Here is a 23,524-nt window from a genome sequence, read left to right on the forward strand (position 1 = left end):
TATGGCAACATATTACTGCCCTGCTCGAGCGGTCAATCTCAAAAAAGAGCAATGTTGTAAAACAACTTGTATTCACGTCAAAGCGTGAATACATGTAAAGCCCGCAGTTCAATCTGCGCATTCCTCAACTGGTAAATTAATTTGACTAACATTGGCATCAAGTTGAAGACCACGATTGACCTGACTTTGTGAACCGTTACAAACTTCACGGCGGAAGCTTCTAGGCTGCTGTGGAGAAAACTTGCCGACTGGAGATGGCAGACCACATAAAAATGGAGACAAAAACGAGATGCACGAAGAGAGTACCTTTCAAATGATGCTGAAAGACAGTGTCTTGCTGTTTACAGGTTTGTATTTTAAAAACTAGGAGATATACCTTGATGCCGTCTGTGCAGGTTAATTGTACAGTAAGGTGGTGGACATTTATGTATATAACAAAGCTTAATGATTAGAGAATTCAAATTAACTAATCAACATCATTTTCATTTTAAGGGGAAATATCAAATCAAAAAGTTAGGCTGTCAACAGGATAGGAGAATATCATTTTAGATATTCTTTACCTGCAATGTGGCTCAATATATCAAACATCAAAAATAAGCATCCCAAAGCTCATTGACTCGATGTTCATCACTTAACATTTATAAAATGGCGTCATTTGTATTTTTTTGCACATCAAATGCAAACGTCGTTTCTGCCATTTATGACAAAAAAGTTGAAGTACTTTTTACACCAATGCCACATCCGGCAATTGCCATTTTATCAATGTGCAATGTATGAAAGCCAGTTCAATGAGCTTTGAGATAACCATCTTTGACGTGTGACATTTCAAGCCATAACAGATTAAGAAATTTAAAATGGGGTCTCACGTTTGATGAGGACGGCCTTTGATTTCACAATATTAAAATAAAAATTATATTACTTACCACAGCTAATTAACTATCTAATCATTAAGCTCTACAGCATGCATAATGTTCACTTTGCTCTGCAATCTACCCACTCAAATTGCACCAAGGTATACCCCACACCTTTTAAAACAAAAATCTGTAAACAGTAAACAAAATCACCTGATATGCAGATCACGTGATAAATCCACAAATGAAAGCCGGTATCCCTGCACAATAAATGTACAGTCCCCATGCCATCTACTAACGCACAATCAAGAAAATTGCTTCCCTTTCAGCTACTGCCTCAGCAGGCAGCTCCCACAGTAATCACTAAGGTAGTCTGTTGAGCTGCGATAATCTCATCTTTCTGTCAACTCATTTTTGTTTTGTGAGGTGCCCGGCGGTTACCAGGGTACCGAGGCAGTGGTTTGGGGTCAACGCTAGGTGTGCCCGGGGAGGAAGCAAGATGGCGTCGGGACAACGGAAGAAGCATGTGCGACCTGTGGTGCGGTGTGGGGTTTGAACTGAGCCATTGGTCAGCGGAGCAGACTTATGAGTGTGGGAATGACGTGTTGCGGCATGGACATATTTTCTGTTTGAAGCAATAAACCTAGTTTTAACCCCTAGAACCTGAAAGTTTTTACAGCAAGACAGTGTTCTTAATATGAGTTTGCAGGGCCAGCCTCAACAGTTGATGGCAACAAGCAACAAGCATTGACTTGGTCATCAAGAAGTAATGATGTTCCTTCAATTTATTATATCGTACAGACACTAGGAAAGTTTGTTCCACACTTGTGCAACCACAAGTGCTCTTCATTCCACTGGGTTGGACAAAGTTGGACAAAGTTCTTGGTGTCTAAACGACAGATTAACGAAACATCAGTAGAACCCGACAATCAAGTTGGCACACGTCGGAACCCGGTGCCAAGACTGACCCTATTAATCCACACTTGAAGATGCCGCCATGCTGCAAAAACAGTCAGCAAGAAAAAAATGTATGATGTTGAAATGTTGATCGCACTAACAAAAAAAGAAGCAATTTACATTAATGTGCACAAGCAGATATCATAGCAAGTATGCAGATGCAGGGAAATTGCATTGGATTGCATTTTTTAAATTCATTTCATAATCTGTAACAACTGGCAAGCATTCTTCCACTAAACATCAGCAGCAAGTCACTACCCTTGTGTGCATCGTCTTTATATGTATTGAGAAACGCTGTGCTGTTTTCAGTTGGTACACTGAACAAACTCGCCTGATCATCAATGCTAGCTGCAAAAGCTGAAAAAAAGAAAAAGTAATGATTCCATGAACATACCTGTAATGTGTGCAGAAGGCTGATCTGGTAAATGTTCCATCTGTTCCTGTTGTACAACAGGCGCATGCTCGAAATCAGTGGAAGGAGACTGGTATGTCAACGGCTCCATCTCCCCCTGCTTCACAGCTGGCATGCTCATACACCAACCAACTTGCAAAGAAAAAAAGAAGAAAAGGAGGGAAAAAACTTCACACATTGTTAAGCACTATGACAAGATATCTAATTCACCAGCCATGGTGGCTTAGCTACTGAGTGATCTGAAAGAAGCGGTTTTGATACCAGCTGCAGCAGCCACAAAAAGCAAAGTACTTGTGTACTTGTGCAATGTCCGTGCATGATAAAGAACCGCAGGTGATCGAAATTTCCAAAAACCTCTACAACAGCCTCCCTGACAGCATGAGTCGCTTTGAGATGTCAGACCCTATAAACAAAAAGAAGATAGCTCATTCGATATTAGTCATGGTGACAGCATGCTGATAAAGCTATATCACTTCAAGCTTCATGAAAGGAACCTAAGAAAGGAGCTTTTTGCAACATAAATCTAAAATGCTCTCCAGACTTTGTACGCTGAACGCTCTGCATCACTGCTGTTTTCATAGCCACATGACTTAAAGCATAGTCTTGAGGGGCTTACGTATAATACACGCAATTAAATAAAATATTACTACAGGTAAGAGGCGGTCGTACATATAAAATAACACAGAGTAAACTATGACAGGGGTGCTCCATTCTTCCGTGATGCTGATATTTTCTTTTTTGTTATGCAGGACTATAAACTGGCTTGTGCGGCTGTAATATAAAATTATTCATCCGCTTTTATCTATCCACCTCATCCAACAAGAAATTTTTCCAACAGTCATTTTAACCTTCCAATTGCTAACACTGTTCATAGTAAAAACTATTATCTGTGCTACAGCTGTGATTTAGAATAAACTGCCTGGAAACTTAGAAGACTGGTCAATTTACAGATGCCAAAGATCTTCCAAATTAAGTATGGGTGCACTAATATTCGAAATTTCTAATACGAATTTAATAAATATTGTTATTCAATTTATATTTGTATTTAATAAATTGATGCTAGAAATTTCTGAATGAGTGAAAATTACCAAATACACTGAACATTTTCGAATTCACCGCAGTTTAATCGCACTGCATACTTCACCGCACTGCTTGACCGCGTTTGCAGTGCAGTGAAGCATCCTCAAAATACGACGGGGCTGTTGTGTGAAGAGGAACCTTCTCGTTCATGAATAAGGGCTGTGGTCGTATAATACGTTTTGCGATCAAACGAACATAGCAGAAAAGTGACTTCATGAGGAGAAATGGGATGACTCCTTTTGTGGTGCCTTAGGGGCATAGGAATAAACCATTTGATAACTACAACTACAGTGAAAACTCGTTAATTCGAACTACACTACTTGGTCTGGTAAAGCTCTCTAGAGGTCTGTGTATAAAAAGACCTTTAACTCTAACGCGAGTCGGTTCCACTACGGATAATTCGAACTATGCGCCACTGCATATTGGCGGTCTGGCACCCAGCACATGGCCAAATAAAGGCCTCCGCAATAGAAAGACACAGTTAGAGACTGCGCACCTCTAAAACGGGAACAGGAGATGAAACCAGGTAAAACCATCGAAGAGAGGTTAAAGAAGAAATGGCGCCATGACCGGCGCGGCGGCTGGCGGCACTGAAGGGGAAGGGTTGGCGGCTGCTGCCTGCTCTCCTCTTCTGCGCAACCTCCGAAGCTTGAAACTAAATACTTGCAAATTATTAGTAATTCTGTCAGCGCGGTCCCAGCCAACGCGCATGAAAGGCTATCACATCGACGGCCCTACACATTTCCAAATAAAAATCCAAATCACACAGAAAAGAAAAAAAAAAAAAAGCGAGATTCGTCCATCCTTCCCCCCATGAGTCATCAGCAAAAGCACGCGGTTAGTGGCTATCCTGACGCCAGCTTTTAGCATGGTTCGCTTCAAATGCCGTTTGCACTATCACGCGTTCCAATGATTTTGTGGTATTTCACGGTGCTACAAACGCGATATGATAAAGTGAAAACGAGGCATGCACAATAGAACGAGCTCTGGCGCTAAGTTCCCCCTCCCCCGAGCTAACATGAAAATGTGATGTTATCGCTGCGCAGCATCTTGGCGCACTGCCAGGAAATCCCCAGTGAATGTGATGGCAACAGGGCGAAAGAAACTGAGGGACGTGTTAACGAACTCTTTTTCTTTTCCTTTTTTGTTTCAAATTCTCACTGGCAAAAGTGCGTGGGTGTGTGCGGGGTGGGGGTCATAACGCGAGGGGCATGAGCAAAAAGCGCGGCGATTGTAAGCCATGGCTTCTGCGCATGTCATTGGTATAAGGGGGCGAAGCATCTGGAAGCAACCAAGCCGGCGATCCAGGCTCGTCATTCCTTCCACGAACGAAATCTGTTGCTAACTCTCTTCCGTGCTAAGGACAACGCAAATACGGACTGAATTCTGCGAGAGCTAAAAAACGAGCTGTGCATACTTCATGTCATAAATGCTAATCATATGCTATAAATAATTTTATGCAGTGAAAGTCTCAATTCTAAATGCCTTTGTACACATTCAACAGTTAATTTTGTTAATAGTATATTAGGGGTTCTGGATCATGCGTTTTCCCGGATATGTTTTTCCAGCATTTTTAAAAAAATGTATCAACGAGGTTTTACTATGTTAATTATGAAATAAACAAGGGAAGTAGAGTTTGCTACACTTTAAATTTTCATTTTTTTTTTTTAAATATTCAATATTCCAGGTTATTTTTTTCCTATGTTCGTATTCAATTCATATTTGAAGACTGCAATACTTGCACATCACTAAAAGTAAGCAATATTTGATTCCATTATATAACAATAATTTTTTGCATGTATACAACTGTTTTGAGAGCTTTTCTAACTACTGCACAATTTCTTGTGTCTTTAGCCTTTCTTTTGTATACAATTACTGTGTACCTTGGTTTCCTTAACTTGCTTCACCTATACTCTCCTGGGTGTTGCTGGCTGTTGGCTGCCTTAGTACATGTCTCACAACGTGCCTCTCATTTTCTCTACATACGTTTGATGATTAGCCAAATGAGGACTTTCATCTGGTAGCCTTGATGTCACAAATAGCATAAAAAGGGGTTATCTCACAACTATCACAGATAATAAAGATCTTTGAGGTCATCTCTGTCTCCCTTCCCCTCAAAGCGTAGATCTTCCTCTTACAGATAACCCCACTGTGTTATCAAGGTCAATACACAAAATGCTAAGCCTGATGATGGCTACTTCCTCCACAGTGGTTTTTCACACCAGCCTTCTTCTTCAGAAGTAAAACTTGAAATATAATGAAGGAAAACAAAAATACATATTGCACAATTTTTTACAAAAAGATCAAAAAGTTCCAGACACAATCATGCTGAGGTACACTTGGGCCATAATCCTATTCCAACTTGCCAGCTGTAGTATACTCGGAGCCCAGTCCAGCACGTATTCTAACTTGCTAGCTCAGTGCTGAAAAGAATCAAGCTCTTAAATAAAACTTCCCACACTGAAGTGTTTACAGAAGTAAACATTTGAACTTCCAAATAACTGAATTACTTATAGAAATGACTCGGCAACAAAATCAAGTTAAAGGTTCAACTTGGAAGAGTGCACCAATACCATTTTTATTGCAGAGGTTTCAAGTCTATTATGGTGAAAACCAGTTGAAACAAAAAAGAAAAGGAAAGGAACGTTTTAATTACATACGTGCAATGTCCGTAGAGCCAGGCTGGTTCAGCCACTTCACTATCTCTTCCTGCTGCACAAGTTGTGCGTCCTCTGCATCTGCAGAAGCAGGCTGGACGGGAAATGGTTCCAACTCTCGCTGCTTCACAGCTGGCATGTTCATGAACCCTCCAACTTGGAGAAAAAAAAAACAAGCAAAGGTACAAGTTAAGCCATGTAGCAACTTCACACATTGCTGATCACTCTCATGAAATAAAACTGACAGTACACAGATGCAGCTATGTCCCATCTAGTGAATGCTAAAAGCTTAATAAGTAGGGCAGTGCAAATACTGACATTTTCGAGTAAGAATCGAATACATATATGGGGAAAAATGCCTTCGAATATTGAATGTCTGATCAGTGAAGAAAAATAGAAAATTAGAAGTAGCAGGCATTGTTTGTCTTATTCATTTCAGAATTCACATGAATTTGCAAATAAAACTGAACTACAGTTGTACAGAAATGTATACTCTACTGAAAAATCCAGTATAAATTTTTGCAGAATTCTGTTAGCTGGTTTTCTGCACAGGAAGGCCCTATGTGAGAGGAGCTGTCATATCACAGCTGAATACAGTGAACTCTTGTTAATTCAGCCTTCAAAAGTGAATCTAATGGGCCTCAGAAAATTGCCATAAGACATTTGCAACACACTAATTTTACCTGATGAAACCTGCACTATGGTCTACCTTTGGGGTGAAATCGAAGTGAAAACTACGTTTTTCCCTGGTTTCGTCAAGTCAGCGCTTTGTAGCAGCAGCCATGGTCTGGTGACTGTGTACGGCTCGTCGCGTTCTGTCAGTTCTATCCGGCATCTGGCCGAACATGCGATGCACAGTGCAACTACGGCCCGCTTAAACTACACTACTGTGGCTGGGAAACTCCACTACGCTGTAAAAAAAAAAGGCTAGCTTCCACAGCTACAGTGTTCACATAAATAGTATAACGGCCGCTTTGAATTTGCAATTGGATTGGATTTATTGGCTCGGTTACAGGCTTACATACAGATGGCAGCCCCATCTGGAAGATGATAGCGCCAGAACTCTTCAAAAGCTCTGGTATCTTGTTAGAGCAGTAGCGCGTTAATTTGTTTTTACTTATTTATTTATTTATTAGTACCTCACAGGCCCCGAAGAGCATTGGGTGAGGGGGGCAAATCGGTACAAGAATATCGTACAAGAACGCGGTACAAGTCAAATACAAGAAAGGAACACGAAATTTATACAAAACCGAGTTAAAATAACATCAGACACGAGACACAAAAAACAACGTTAAGAACAAATGAAACTGTTGTACATTTTGAACATCACTATGGCAATAGATGTATACATAGATGTTTTTTAAACTCACCAGGATCAATGAAAGAGATTATGTTGTCAGGAAGATCATTCCAGAGTTTTATTGCTCTAGGTAATGCAGAGGAATTAAACGACAGGGTCTTCCCATATATCCGGTTGAAGCTGAGTTGATTGTGTAAGCGTTGTGAAGAGCGGAAAGGTGATGCCAGAGGTAACAACGAAGGACGGGTGTGAACATATTTATGGAATAAACACAGAAGTGAAATGGAGCGACGAATTTCAAGTATCTGTATGTCATTAAGGTTTTTAAGCTGGGATACACTTGCGAGCATATTTCTTCAAGTATTCACTGATTTCATTAGCAAGAGTCTGTAGGTGTATTAATATGTAACGCATAAGCACATGGTGAACTCTGGATAGTTATTTTACTTGTCGCAGAGGAGCTTTTTTATTTCTTTTCTCCGTTCCGTGGCTCACGTCCGAGTACAAAAACCATGGAGCTCTGTGTCAAAAATGTATTAGAGCCATTGTAAACTGTCCAGTGTTCATGTTCGTGTCTGAAGAATGTTGTTCATCCCTGACTAGAATCAAGGAGATAAAAAGGAAACATGTTTTTCCCACTTGTGGCTTCTTATATAGTAATTGCATAATTTTTCTTGCTTTTTAAGATTATTTAACAGTTCCATTATTCAAGTAGGTATGCGGCAGTTGAACCTCAATACAAAGAAGTCGAAGCTTGTGACCCTGCAGTGCAATTCGTAATAGCCGCTGCTTTGTTACACCTAGCTAATGGCTGCATCTGTTCCGTGCAAACAATTATTTTCTAGAGGCTTATACCAATAGGCCAAGCATGCAGCTGGGAGCATGGTGTTGGAAGTATACTTTAGGTGATATGACGGCGCCTTGGAGGTGGCACACATTTGTCCCTACTTCCCTCATCCGCCACGGGATGGCGCTTGCGTGAGTACGGCCGCCCGTGCCGGTAGTCGAACCTGTTTCTCGTCCTGCCCTATGGGTGATCCTGTGAACTCTGATGCTGTGGTGCGCGTTTACTCGCCTTAAGTGGATACCGTTAATGTTACATGGCACTGTTAGCGTGGAACACCTTAGCATGCATGCCAATCAAATATAAGTGGTTTTGAGTGTGAAATTGCCATTGATCGCGATGTACCGAACTGCGGTCGCAACGGTTAAGTGCTGTGGGGCGGCGCAGCGTCATTTAATATATTCTATGTTCACGATTTTAATATTTATTTTTTTCTTGCCTAATGCCACCCACTCGATTCATGAGGCTAGGTAATATATATGTATACTTTTAATATCTCAAGCTAGTACTTGTGTGAAGCTGCAGACAAGCTGCAAATAAGATTCTGCAGCGCAGAGGAAATGAGCCAAGTAAATTGGCAGAGTCTGGGATACACATGATTTATTTTGACAAACGCCAGTGAAGCAGAGCAATAACAGCAATGCTAGCACTTCTTAACCCTTTCGCTGTCGGGCGTTTCTGGTCATGACGCACCCCTAGTGTCGGCTTGGTTTCAGGGAACGAGCATAGCGATTCATTTTTGATTATGATTGCTATACAAATAACATACTCAACAAAATATGCACATTTCACTGTTCTAGAGGCGTTGTTAATTAACATCATCATCATTATCAGCGTGATTATAAATCAAATAAATGAGGATAATATAAGAAAAAAACTGGTCAATACTTCATTGGAGACCAAATCCGAGCTCGTCTCGTATTTATAATCAAACGAGTCATCACTGCAGTCCGCAGTCGAAGGTCCCACGTGTTCAGCCATCCAATTGCACGCACGGAGGGCGCACTTTCGGTGACCCGCACAACGAAGATAAATGGCACATTGTGAAATCAATATGACAGAGGGAGATCAAAAGAGGCTAAAACAACCTCCTTTGCTGCTGCTAGCTGCAAGCAAGGGCGTGGCAAGAGAGAGCGAAAGCAGCGATCGGGTCATGTGTAGACGAGAGGCAACGGTGCGGCGCGAGCCCCTGAACGTGACGTGCCGTAGCAAACACGGCAACAGAATAAAAATAAAAACCTGTAAACCTGCGGCAGATGGCTGAGCAACCCTTGAACCCGTAACTGCACGCACGCGCCGCATGATTGCTTAGTGCGATAGAGTAGCGCGCGCGGAGCGACCGCGCCCCCCAGCAAAGGAGGTGGCAGGGGTGGGTGTGGTCGTTCCATACTCTTCAGTATATACGTACCAACACAACGTGGGGCAAAAATACGAACTTGTAGAAAGATTTGACAAATGGCGCAGCTTGTCCACGCGCGCCAGCTTCGCGCTCAGGTGCGATGTTTTAAGTGCACGATAGAGAACGCACCAGTACGTCGGTGACACTGTGTGTGTGTGTGGGGGGGGGGGGGGGGGGAGAGCAAGAACGTAGCGGTACGTTATTGACAGCGAAAGGGTTAAATAGTGACAAAGACGGTAGTGACGATATTTTTAACAAAATATTTACAACAACAGCATAAAAAAGATACGACACATTGCAACGCTCTAATGTAAAAGTAATGTACATCTTTAACCGCAGTTCACCAAAAAATGTGAATCTTTCACTAACATTTGCATGCAGGGTCATCATGATATAAGGATGATAAAGTAGGCCGAATGGCAAGTAACAGAAGGCAGAAATTCATATTTTTTTTTACAGTGAACACTTAGCTTTGTTTGTGACATGCAAATACGCACGTCTTGCTTTTAAATAAAATATTTTGAGCCAAATGAGGGCTGTGAAAAGTCTGCACTGGGAGTGGAAAAGTCGGACAGCTCAGCAACTTAATGTTGACTGCAGACGCTCAGCGTGCATTAAGAAATTTTTCTTTCGCGGTGCTTAATAAATAGTTCGTATCTAAAATCTCGTGACCTTTTGCTTGCATGCTGGCTGGTTTCCTAATATTAATTATGTTATGTTACATGGCATGATACTTGGAGCTTTCATCTTACGTTCAACTTTGATGAGGTGCACAGGTTTTAGTCCTACACTAGTTATCATCTAATGGCAGCCCATTACATTCTTCAACAGAAAGTCGGACTACTGCTTATGCCAGCTTTGAGAGTTTTTGCAGGTTCTGGCTTTTGTTTGGCTCATTTTTCTTGAGCTGTTTGCAGTACTGGTGCATTCGCAATCTGACCAAGTAGTACAACACTTGTGCCATTATATCTCTTTTATGTTCTGGACATGGAATAGATAGATTGAAGTTTTCTAGCGCGTAGCCTATGGTTATGTCATACACTTGTTTATCGTCAGCGTGCTTCTGAAATATTTCTTCTGTCTGCTTCATGAAGCAGAAGAGCGCAGAGTGAGGATGTTTAAGCCCTCCATGTGTTTTGCACATAACGAGCGCTGCTTCAGGCTTTCTTGCCACATCATCTGTTGCTACTGGCCCGAGTCTACACTGTGAACTAGTGGTTTTCAGTAGCTTCCTCGTCAGAAAGCCTGTCACATAGTAAAAGATGCAATCAGTCACACTGGTTTCCACGGACACATTCTCAAACACAGCCTCACATTCAATTTCACTCTCCACACAGCTGTCAAGTTTTACCTTAAGCTCTTCCAATCGAGACTTACTGGGTGCATCTTCTAAAAATGCGGCTGTCAGATCTGAGAGACTCTGCAGACATGGTTCCTCTTTAGCCTCCAACTGGCAATTCCCGTACTTAGGCGGTCTCATGAGACTGTAAATGGACAGCATGTTGTAAAGCTGCAGAAAAGTTGGCAGACAGGAGTGTTAATTTTGGCCGCCCGCATGACGGATTACGGCAAAAAACATTTCCAGAACACCTTGATTAAATCTTGCAGACAGGACATACTTGAAGTCGCATGTTTCCAGGAGGTGTTTAGAAAGCTGGGTTGTTGAAAGAATGGTCACTCGCAACCCTTCAGCAGTTGAGTACGATAAAAAACTATGGGGATCAATTTTTCCAGCCTTGACGTCTTTCTGCCACTCATCTAGCCACTGCAAAGAAGACTCCAGCACCTTAAAATCCTGACCACCCAACCTCAGGCCTTTGTTTGGATGTCTGCAATTTAGTGCATTAAACAAATTATTCATTCTGACTGTGAACTCAACTGTGCTCTCTACGTTTCCGAGTCCCTTGATCCCTCGCTTGGAATAAAACTGTAGGCCGTTTGCGACGTACATACTAAATAGCTGAGTGGCCAGCTTTACTCACATCTTTTCTGTGTTGGTTGGATTCTAAGAAAATGACAGTTTTGGACATGCCCCGAGTCGGCCTTCAAATTTTGTGTCCGCTACATACAGCTTGTCATAATGCAACCACAACACGGCTCCGATTTATGCAAAACATTCCGCATTGTGACAGGCGATTGCGTACACATTTGATGAGGTGTGGTGCATCTGAAAAAAACAAAAACATTGCGGTCGTCGAATGTAGGGTTCAAGAAGCTGTTCTTGGTGCCGTCTAGAGTTCCTGCGCAGATCACAGCAGATTGTGGTAAGCTCTCCAAGAGATGGGAGCTCCAATTCACCTCATCTGTCCCTTCAGGAACCTGTATGAAGGGCAAGAGGCCACAGTCAGAACTGGGCATAGTCTTACTGATTGGCTTCCGATTGAGAAAGGAGTGAGACAAGGCTGCATACTGTCGCCCTGCCTATTTAACCTATATGCAGAGTGCATCATGAGGAAGGCCGGTCTGGACGAGTCTTCAGCTGGAGTGAAGATTGCTGAAAAACGTATCAACAACCTTAGATATGCAGATGATACCACTTAAATGGCAGAAAGTGAAGTGGAACTCAAGAGACTTCTGATGCGCGTACAAGAAGAGAGTGAGAAGTTTGGGCTTAAACTGAACATTAAATAGACTAAGATCATGGCGTCTTGCCCTATCAAGTCCTGGAGCATCAAGGGACAAGAAGTAGAAGCTGTGACAAATTTTCTCTTCTTGGGATCCAAGATTATCCTGGAAGGAGACTGCAGCCATGAAATTAGGAGACGCCTGCTTCTGGGAGAGAGAGCCATGGTTAGCCTTGACCGCCTAGTAAAGAGCAGAGACATTAGTCTGCCAACCAAGATCCGTATAACTCGTGCTATGGTCTTTCCAGTTGTGATGTATGGATGTGAGAGTTGGACTGTGAAGGCGGCTGACTGCCAAAGAATTGATGTGTTTGAATTGTGGTGCTGGCGGAGACTCTTGAGAGTTCCTTGGACTGCCAGAAGATCAAATCAGTTGATATTGTCGACCATAAACCTTGACTGCTCATTGGAGGGTCAAGTTCTAAAGTTAAAGCTCAGCTACTTTGGTCAACTGATGAGAAGAGAGGTGTCGCTAGAGAAAGATTTGATGTTGGGAAAGGTTGAGGGTCGCCGGAGAAGGAGTAGGCAGCGAACGCGATGGTTAGATGGCATCCTCGAGGCGCTGCAGATGAAGTTATGTGATTTTAGGAAGATAGTGAGAGACCGGAAAGCGTGGCGTGACATGGTCCATAGGGTCACGAAGAGTCGGACACGACTGAACGACTGAACTGAACTGAGAGTTCCTGTTACATCGAAATGCTTCAACATTGACCGAATGGTTGCAGCATTGTCACATATAATTGCATCGACAAGTGCACCAGCATCTTCAAGTAGAAGGATAGCCTTTGTTATAAGTTGTGCCAATATAGTCTCTTTTGTTGGCCCACGGCTTGCGAAGACTGCGATAGGTTGGAAATAATTTTCCCCAAAAGAGCGAAACGTGAAGACTAGTCCATGGTCTGCCAATTGGTTAGGCGCTTGTACCTCGTCTCCAAAGTCTGCGTGGCCAGTGTAGGTCATTGTTCTCGCATTAACTTTCATTTCTTTCCAGACATGTATCTCATCAAAAATCAGAATTCCATGCCGCTTAAAACTATCTTTTGTCTCTAGCTTTCTTTTAAATGCAGAGAAAAACTGGGTCTCAAAGCCACAGTTAACATGCACCATAGATAAATACTTCCTTATAGTTGACGTGCAAGGAAGTGGTAAGATGTTGTCTCTAAGGAAAGAGTACCGTGATGAACTGCGGATATGCAAGAGAAGACATAAAAAAAGCCACTCTTTGGTGTAGCACCTGCTCATTTTGCTGGTGCATTTGGCAGCTGCTTTGCATTCCTTAATAGCTGTTGTTTGTCCTTCTAGAAGCTCCTATAGCCGAAGCTAGTCATCTATAGCCTCGTCAGAAATGGACAACTTTTTTTTAGTGTCTTTGAGCTGAGTGGTCAGTGCCTTCACTTTCTTTGTGAGAGGGCTAATTGATTTCTTCAGAGCATAATGAGCGCTTCTGAAGACTTGTCTTCGTTTTGTCTTCTTCGATAAGTAATCCGGGCATCCGGGAAAAACCGCTGGAATGGCATCTCTAGCCAGAGCAGCTACTCATGGCGCACTTGCAAGCACTTGCCCATTGTAATGAGCCTCCTATGTTTTGGTGACGAAGTGTGGTTTAAAGTGCTTCGCGCAGACGTAGTCATCCGGCTGCAGCAAGCGGTCCTTGCGCTGTATGATGTGTCGCCAAGCTTTTAGGTGATTCTCATCCTTTGGAGCAGCAAACAGGGACACTTTCTCGGAGCAAATTTTGTAACCGGAGTTCCATCGAGGAACAAAGCACTTTCTCCCCATGCTGTCACTTTCCCATAACTTACTCAAACACTGCGAGACTGGGCACAATGATTGTTGAGAATTATCGCTTCTATGTGCGACAATTTTCGTGATTTTCGGCGACCGTCAAACACCACACAAAGGCTGGCTACCAATTGACGTGAGCTTCATGCATGAACGTTTCTTTCTCTAGGCGCGGACGCTACCGGCCCGGCTTAGAGTGGCGCCACCTCTCGGCGAACATTTCTTTCTCTAGGTGCAGGCGCTGCCGGCCCGGCTCAGAGTACCCACCTCTCGTCTTGCTGGGAAAGTTCGTCCCAATGTTCTCTGCGGTGGTTACATGGCGGAGAAGCGCCGTTGGATCACCTAAAGTACTTCTAACACCAAGGCTGGGAGCTTTTAAACTATGTACCTAGTGATCTAGCGTGTGCAAACATAGAAGCTTGGTGTTTTGTAATCGCATTTAGTTTGATGAAAAGTTTGTGGCAGCTTCTTAGGCACAATCATTCTTTTGGTTTCTTAGTCACAGCCTTCAGATACGACACATCTGCTTTCTCGGTCCCCTTCTATACCCCCGCCGGGTTAGCGCAGTGGTTACGGTTCTCCACTACTGTGCCCAAGGATGCGGGACCAGATCCCGGCCTCGCCCACAGCTTTTCGGTGGAGGCAAAGAGAGAGGCGCCCATGTGCTGTGCGATGTCAATGCACATTAATGAGCCCCAGGTGGTCAAAATTTCAGGAGTCCTTCACTATGGTGTCTCTCATAGCCTGAGTTACTTGAGACGTTTAACCCCACAAACCTCTATCCTACATTTCATATCCCTTTGATTTCTTAAAGAGGTCTTCAGGGGGTATCAATTGATTCAGGAATCAGCACCAAATTTACATCACCAACGCCAATTTACAGATACATAAAAAGGGATTTAATTACCAGCAACCAATGTATTATGAATTGAATAGCACAATGAAATGGATGGGGGCCTGAAAGATTCGTTTCCTAGAGGCATGATGTTGCTACTGGTTACTACATGTAATCTATTAGAAGCTCACTACCAGGCAGACGTCTCATTAAAATGCCTCTCTCTGTCTCTCTCTCCATTGCATCACAGAGATGTGGTGCTAGTAATACACTTAAGGAAACTATAAAGTGCAATTGAGTTGCCAAGGGTTAATGTCCTGAAGCGGCACGTGTATGAAGTAATTCGGCCACATTAGGTTCTTCCATGTGAACCACCATTGCACACAGCATGGGCACTTAACCTCCGTAAAAATGCGGCTGCCAGGGTTGAGATCTGAATCTGAGCCCTTGGACTTAGTAGTTGAATGCACAAGCCACAGAGCCAGCAAGATGCAAGGGTAGTCACATGCACTAATTGAGCACTTGGTGTAAATAATGGCACTACCAGTATTGTTCAGCAACTTTTCATCTTTTAGCAGCTTTTAACAGCATGACATACTTCAGTAAAATCCAATGCACACTTTAGTAGTCCTTTGTGGTTTTCCCAACTTTGCATGTACTGCGCCATCCCTCACCGGAGTGAGCAATGTTTACACTGCCTATACATTATCGTGTATTCTGGATAAATTCATGATTGATTCTGCACAGTGCATTTCATTTTTTTACTTATTTATTTATACAAAATACCCATAAAATACTCATGGCTTAAGATATTACATAGGAAGGTTACAGGCAAGTGATCAATTATATACAAAAATACAAAGAGAATGAAAAAAAAAACACACACAAAAAAAAACCCACAGCATATGGCATTGGAAGGACGTGCTAAAAGCGACACAAATAAGGAAAGCTTCTCTACATACGCACACAAGCACACCGCAGTGTTGTATTAGATGAAGATGCCTTTTATCAGCATGTAAGAGTGAACAATAGCCGCGTTGACTCAAGCATCCTGGAGTTAGTTAGGAAACTTGAGGTTCACTAGTGTCGCTGGAAAACTATGGCTGGTTGTAGATAAAAGATAGAAGTATTTTTTTTAACAAAAAGTGACTAATATGGTGTCAATCAATTTGCTTATTTCAAAAATTAAAGGTTTTTTTTTTCTTAAGATAGAGATATCTTTACAAGTATTATTCAAGGTTTTCTCAAATGTTTTTGAAAAAATTGTTTGGCAACACATAATTTGTTATTCGAACTGTGCTAGAAAACTGCATTCATAGCTTTCATGTCGTGCATTTCGTTAAATTTTGGACGCAATATTTTTTCCAGAAAAAAAGTCTGTAGAAGCCTGTTCCCTGTGCAGTTACCAAGGATGAACTAGTTTTCCGTCAAACGCCGTAACTACAAGAACGTGGTTAGCCGACTGCATCATGGTGGACTGAGCCCTTAGAAGCTTGTGTTCTTGCCGCCAAGCAGAGCTGGCACACGGCAGGGGTTTTGGGTTGTGCATACGTTACTGCGTTCGAAAGCACACTGGGGGCACTGCTTGACGAGAATCAAACGCCGCAGAGGCAACGGGGGGGGGGGGGGGGGGGGGATGGCAAAGGGTGGGAAGAGAGGGTACAGCCGTGTGCGTGATCCCTACTGCGTGTTCGCCTTGCGTTTCCACTTTGTTCATATATCTTTGTGTGTCTATTAAAGGCTTAGCAACTTCGTGATATGCACTCTGTGTTCAAAAGTAAAGCACCTCGTGAGCACCTACCTACCACTGTCTCCTTCAGTTTTAAAAACAGGGAATCTGGAAATGCAGCTGACGCTGAGGTGCCGGGGCACTTGTAGGGAACTCAGTCGGTACTAAAAGCCGAGCTGTCTCAGGGCCTGTACTGTACTGTCTGAACTAGCGCCGTCAACCCGAAGTCTCACAGTGGTTTCAATATTTGAAGCTTTCTTTAGTATCGAGTATCTTCAAATTATGCGATACTTTAAAAATGTATTTTCGATACCGATACTCCAATACTTTCATTTTCAGCTCACGGTACCTAATACCAATACACAAAATGTATCTAAACATAGTATTGAAGATACATGTATCTTCCATAGTATTGAAGATACATGTATCTTCGATACTGCATATGAATGACAAGCTAATATGATAGCCATTATGCAGATGCAGGGCAATGGCATTGAATTGCATTTTTAAATTCATTTCATAATATGTAACCTCTGGCAAGCATTCTTCCACTAAGCATCCGCAGTAAGTCACTACCCTTGTGGGCATCGTCTTCATGTGTATTGAGGAACATTGTGCTGTTTTCAGTCGGTATGCTGAACCAACTAGCCCAATCATTAATGCTAGCCAGAAAAGCCGAAAAAAAAAAAAGGAATGTTTTCATGAACATACCTGTAATGTGTGCAGAAGGCTGATCTGGTAATTGTTCCACATGTTCCTGTTGTACAACCGGTGTGTGTTCGAAATCAGCAGGAGGAGACAGGTATGACAACGGCTCCACCTCTCCCTGCTTCACAGCTGGCACGTTCATACACCACCCAACTTGCAAAGAAAAAAGAAAGAAAGAAAAGGTAGGAAAGAAGAAACAAAATCGACTGTGAGGAAACTTTACACATTGTTAACCACTATGACAAGATAGCTAATTCTCCCACCATGGTGGCTTAGCTACTGACTGATCCGATAGAAGCACTATGACAAGATAGCTAATTCTCCTGTCATAGTGGCTTCACTACTGACTGATCCGAACGAAGCGGTTTCAAGTCTCTTATGGGAAACAAAAAAGAAAAGAAAAGGAGCGTTTTAACGACATACGTGCAATGTCCATAGAGCCAGGCTGGTTCAGCAACTGCACAATCTCTTCCTGCTGCGCAGGTGATGTATCCTCTGCATCTGCAGAAGGAGGCTGGACGGGGAATGGTTCCAACTCTGCCTGCTTGACAGCTGGCATGCCCATGAACTGTTCAACTTGCAGAAAAAAAGAGAAGCAGAGAGATAGAAGATTAGCCACGTAGCAGCTTCACACACTGCTGATCACTCTGATGAAATAAAACTGTGACAGTACACTAATGCAGTCATGTCTCGTCTTGTGAATGCTGAAAGTTGTGAATACTGACAGTTTCAAGTAAGAATCGAATATTAAGTGGGAAAGAAATGCCTTTGAATATTGAATATTAGATCAGTGAAAACAAAAAGAAAAAAAAATTATAAATAAGAGGGGTGCAACAGCTGAAATAGGATTTGTAGCAATTTTTGGAGCAGCAAAATCTTAGTTTTGGAGCAGTAAAATCCATATTTGGAGCAGCTCACAGGAAAAAAAAAACTGCCCTTTGGAGCCTGAATTCATTCAAATTTGGAGCCATTAAACAGAGACGAAACCCTACTTTCGGCACTAAAAAGTGAAGAGATGTGAGCATCGGCATGAATGTGATCCAAAAGAAATCTAGCAAGGGCCACCTATAACCAGTGCTTGGAATATTTACCTTAGTAATTTGGCATGTGCTTATTTTGGTAAATAAGCATTTTGTACCACAAGGCATGATATGCCACTAAAAAAATTAAGTGAGCCATAAAACTGAGGAGGTTAATTTTTCAAACATTGGGGGCAAAAAAAAAAAAGGAGAAAGAAGCTAGAAAATATGCATATCAAATTTTTTTTTTCATCTACTGCAGTTTGACAATCTCAATCATGGGATCTTAACCTTGCAAAACTCATGAAACAATGTTTAAAGAATATGCATATCATATAATTTTTTGCATATACAGTAAAAGCTTGTTAATTCGAACGTAACGGGACCGGGAAAACAGTTCGAATTATCCGATGTTCAAATTATCGAATGGCCTCCAAAAAACTGAGCAAAACCATTTGCATTACGGTAAATGTACCGTATTTAGTCGTGCTCACATAATGAACCCACCCAGCCCTGATTTGTGCCTACTAATCTGAAAAAAAAAAAAAATAAAATAAAAAAATAACGGCATCAGTCGTTAACATGTCCCTCCGTTTCCCACCGTCACAGTCCACAACACATTTTTTGGCAGTGCGCCAAGATGCTGCACAGCAACAACAGCGTGTTTATCTTTTGACTTTAGCTCTGGCAGGGGGGAGGGGGGGGGGGGGGAAGCGAACTTGGCAGAGTGCCAGCGCTTGTCCGGTTGTGCACGCCTCCTTTTCAGTATGTTCGCTTTATCATGCTATGAGAGACTGGGACGGGTGATCGGAACGAATGACGGTGCTAAAAAAGCCGGCGTCATGATCGCAGCTGACTCGCGTGCTTCCGTTGACTCATGGGTGAAAGAATGGATGGCTATCGCAAAAAAAAAAAAAAAAAAAAAAAAAAGTTTAGCCCATAGTGCCAGTCCGAGATCATAGCCTTTTATGCGCGTTGGCTGGGACCGCGCCGACTGTACTTATTTTCAAATTCAAAGTGTTGGAATTAACAAGTATTTAGTTGCGAGCTACGCAGCTTGCGCAGAAGAGAGAGCAGGCAGCCGCCGCCGCGCAGCCATGCACTGACCTTGCCGCGGCCGCCGGCCGCCGCGGAGGTCATGGCGCCATTTAAGTTTTACCCACTCTTCCATGGTTTTACCTGGTTCCATCTTCTGTCCCCATTTTGGACGTGCGCAGCCTCTAATTATGCCTTCCGATCGCAAAGGTGTTTCTTTACTTTTTTTTTTTTTTGCCGCGTGATGTGCGCCAAGCCGCCCAGACGCGGCGATGCGTAGTTCGAATTATCCATAGCAGAACTGACACGCATTCGAATTAACAAACTTTTAATACACAAATCTCTATGGAGCTTGGCCGGACCAAGTAATGTAGTTCGAATTATCTGAAAATTCGAATTATCGAGGTTCGAATTAGCGAGCTTTCACTGTATTAGCACAGTTTGACAATCTCAATCCCGGGATCATAACCTCGCAAGACTTATAAAACAATGTTTTGCTGTCTGCAAAATCCGAGGGAAGCTCCAGAAGAGACCAATTCGAAGCAGTGACTGCGATGAGCCTGCGCCAAAAAGCGAGTGGAGGAAAAAAAAAAAATAATAACATTGATTCAAAAGCAAACACAGAAAAGAAGAAAAAATTAAATAAAAACAGAGACCAAAAGGCGAAATGCCACAAGCCGAAAGCGGAAAAGAAAGCAAGTCGTTAGCGAAGACAACTGATGAGCGAGCTCGTCTTAGGCCAGCGATTCATGCTTTCTATACTCCGCTTAAGTGCAACACTGCCAAAGCTACAGCTCTTGTTCGCGCTTCCTGCATCCGCAATGAAAAATAGTGCCTGCTCTTGACGAGAGGAAATAATAGTTGCTTTGTCTGCAAGCTTAATACCGTATACACGCGTGTAATGGCCGCACGCATGTAATGGCCGCACCCCGAACTTTAGAAAGAAAATTGGGAAAAAAAACTTTTAAAAAATTTCCCGAGTAAAAGCCGCACCATGAGTTTCAGGAAGTTGGGCAGTGCCGTCTACTGTGCGGTGTAAGAAATACGGAACGTTTTGTGGTTACTGCCGCCAGGTGGGGCCCAAAAATCAAGTGAAAGCCAAAATGAAGCGTAAGGTTAGAAGTAGAATTGCCAATAAGAATTAAGAACAAAATATTTGAGTTAAAAAAAAGTCGAGCATGGGGGCAGCGGCCAATACCTCCGTTACAAAGGGGGCGCTCCTAGCCGCAGCGATGCCCGCCCGTTACAAAGAGTGAGGCCAGCAAATCCAATCCAGTCCAATCCAAATCTGTTCGCTCCTCCGTTTTACAGCCATTTCCTCAATCACCTGAAGCATATCACGTGCGATCTCGCAATCGGAATGCATCGCTGCCCTGATTTGTTCTGCGCTCGTGAGCTGAAGATTTTCTTTTTCCTCGATGGGAAAATATGTTAGTTATACCGATAGGAAAATGGTTAGTTATACCGCTCACTTTAAGCTGAAAGTGATTCACTATGCGAAAGAAGAAGGAAAAAGAGTGGCTGGACGAAAGTTCGGCGTTGACGAAAAATGTGTACGGCGATGGTGCTCCCAAGAAGACTGAAAGGGGCATCGCTTGTGGCCGTTTGCCACTGGATACTCGAAGTGTGGGCCACGGTTTCGTTCGAGACTGTGGAAAAAAGTTTCAAGGTGACAGGGATATAAAACAGGCTGGACGGCACGGAGGATGACTTCATCTGGGACAAAAACGAGCCTGAAGTCCCGCTGAGTTCGGAGGAGGAGGACGACGACAACGAGGAGTGATGTTTTGGACACAGGACGAGCCTGAAATCCCGACGAGTTTAGCGGAGGAGGACGAGGAGTTTTTTGACAATAATAAAGGCAGGCACCACCGCAAATAATTTTTTCGCTGTCTTTTTTCTCATGTAATCGCCGCACCCCCTGATTTTCACCCCAATCTCGGGAAAAAAAGTGCGGCCATTACGCGCGTGTGTATGGTACATCTTACATTTGCCATCAATTTCATAAAGAGCACCTTTTTTAGGGAGAAAGGATCGGATTCAGTGAATTTGTATGTTTTTATGTCGATTTCGTTCGTGTCGCATTCTCGCTGCCCCGCAACCTTGCCAGCTGTGCCACTAGATGGCGCTGGCTCTGCCCTCCCCACTGCACATCTCTTTTTGAGAAAATGGTTCTTCGGTGAGCATTTCTTCTATAAGATCCGCACTGCGAAGATGTCTAGGCACGTGAAGCAAGTTATTGCAAACGTGTATGTTCGGAATAGAGCCCGTCTCCGAAAGAACCACTCGGCCACAAAACGAGCGTGTAGTGACACAACTCCAATTTTTTTTTTGCAGACTACTTGCGTAGCTTTCGCTGTGTTACACCTGATGTATGAAACGGAGTTTAGGGGCTGGCGATGACTCGATTTTTGGATCAATATTTTGTTGGCGATCACTCAGAATATTAGGTTATATCTTTCGTGCATGGAGAAGACTTTATAGTATTTCATTATTCCAGCATCCATAAATGTTAATTGCTGCAGTCTTGGGCTCCACAGCGGTGTTATGGAATTCAAAATCCAAGGCAGCTGTGCGTTTCTTGACCTGCTGATGCCCCAAAGAAATTTTCAGATATACCACCTCAAGTTATATTATCACAAACACAAAAGCCATAACTGATGTGCCTCCTATACTATCTGGCGACGAGAAAGTGAGTCTATCGACGAGACAGCATAAAGACAACCTTGCTGTACATGAATGGCCTGAAAACATATCGAAAACTTCCAACAGACACATGAAAAAAAATCTAGATGCATCCATTAAAGGCACGCAGCTTCTAAAATACAGTGTAGAAGAACTTCTCCAAAATCACAAGTACCACCACAACCCTTTTAGCAGTGTGACACAGTAGTAGTGGCGCTTCATTACAAACGGCCCTTTGCGTTTTGTGATGCTTCACTGCTCGAACCGTAACCCATGTAGTGAAGCATCCTCAAACCGCAATGGTTCAACGTACTCTAAGAGCGGAAGAAGCACATGGATGCAAGAGAGGAAAATATAAGTAGGCGTTAGAACGGCGTTAGAAAGAAGGCGTTAGAAAGACCCTTCTGGGCGCCTCGGCCACTGGGCTCTTTGCCTTCAAGACTTTGACTTTGACGTGATATATCGATCGGGATGCAAACACTCCGACGCTGACGCCTTGTCGCGTTCGCTGCTGCCTTCTCCTGCACCCTCGCACTCGATATCTGAACCCTCCGTTGCAGCCCTCACTTTCGGCGACCTGCCTTTTGAACAACGCCGGGATCCCTGGATATCTTCGCTCCTAGACGTCCTCACCGCGTCCTCAACGTCTTCATTCCCACGAGCCCTTCGTTGCCAAGCTTCCCATTTTACGATCTGGGGTGGTCTGCTGTATCGCAAAAGCTATTGCCCGGATGGTCGCAAATGGCTCTTGGTCATTCCTCGCCATCTTCGCATAGAAATTTGTGCTCATCACCATGCCGACCCGCAAAGCGCACATGCTGGCCTGTTAAAGACATACGAGCGTCTCCACCAGCGGTACTACTGGCGGGGGATGTACAACTTTGTCTGCCGCTATATTCGCTCCTGTACTGCTTGTCGTCTCCGCGCCTCTTCGCCGGCCAATTACAGCCATTGCCTTGTCCAGCGCGACCCTTTGATCGTGTTGGCATCGACCTCTATGGCCCCCTTCCATCTTCGACATCAGGCAACCGCTGGATAATAGTCGCCATCACCTCACTCGCTACTCGGAGACTGCAGCCCTGCCTACGGCTAGTGCTCGTGACGTCGCCTCCTTCATCCTGCGTCACTTCGTTCTGCGTCACGGGGCTCTCGTGAACTTCTCAGTGACCGCGGCCGCGTCTTCCTATCTCAAGTGGTCAACGAGCTGTTGGAAGCTTGCCAAACAATACATCGAACCACCACAGCATACCATCCTCCAACCAACGGCCTCACAGAAGGGTTTAAGCGAACTCTTGGTGACATGCTTGCCATGTACGTTTCTTCTAACCAATTAATTGGGATCAGGTGCTTTCGTACATCACTTATGCCTATAACACAGCGTCTCAAGCAACGACTGGATTTTTCCTATTCTTTCTCCTATATGGTCGTGAGCCTTCCTGTTTACTAGACACCATACTTCCTTACTACCCCGACAGTGCAGAGTACACTTCTCTTTCTGCTGTTGCCCATAATGCTGGGCAGTGCCATCAGCTGGCTCGCCCATTCACGTCGGACATTCAAGATCTTCGCCGACATGAGAGCGATCACGGAAAGCCCGCTGCTGACTT

The 23,524-nt window shown here is 43.4% G+C and overlaps 1 protein-coding gene across 2 annotated transcripts in view; it reads right to left on the bottom strand.

Moving 5' to 3' along the window:
• LOC146179634 (uncharacterized) overlaps positions 1–23,524 on the bottom strand; it is a 67,359-nt gene that overhangs the window by 6,373 nt on the left and 37,462 nt on the right. For both annotated transcript variants that reach the window (XM_084579288.1, XM_084579287.1), the window contains 4 exons: positions 17,602–17,754; positions 17,182–17,331; positions 5,961–6,113; positions 2,203–2,352 (listed from right to left, as the gene is read on the bottom strand). In XM_084579288.1, coding sequence (XP_084435414.1) covers positions 2,203–2,352; positions 5,961–6,113; positions 17,182–17,331; positions 17,602–17,754 — 606 coding nt within the window. The remainder of the gene's footprint in view (positions 1–2,202; positions 2,353–5,960; positions 6,114–17,181; positions 17,332–17,601; positions 17,755–23,524) is intronic.

Source organism: Amblyomma maculatum, chromosome 9, assembly GCF_055883805.1.
Source record: "Amblyomma maculatum isolate TAMU_Amacu chromosome 9, ASM5588380v1, whole genome shotgun sequence".
NCBI classification, from domain to species: domain Eukaryota; kingdom Metazoa; phylum Arthropoda; class Arachnida; order Ixodida; family Ixodidae; genus Amblyomma; species Amblyomma maculatum.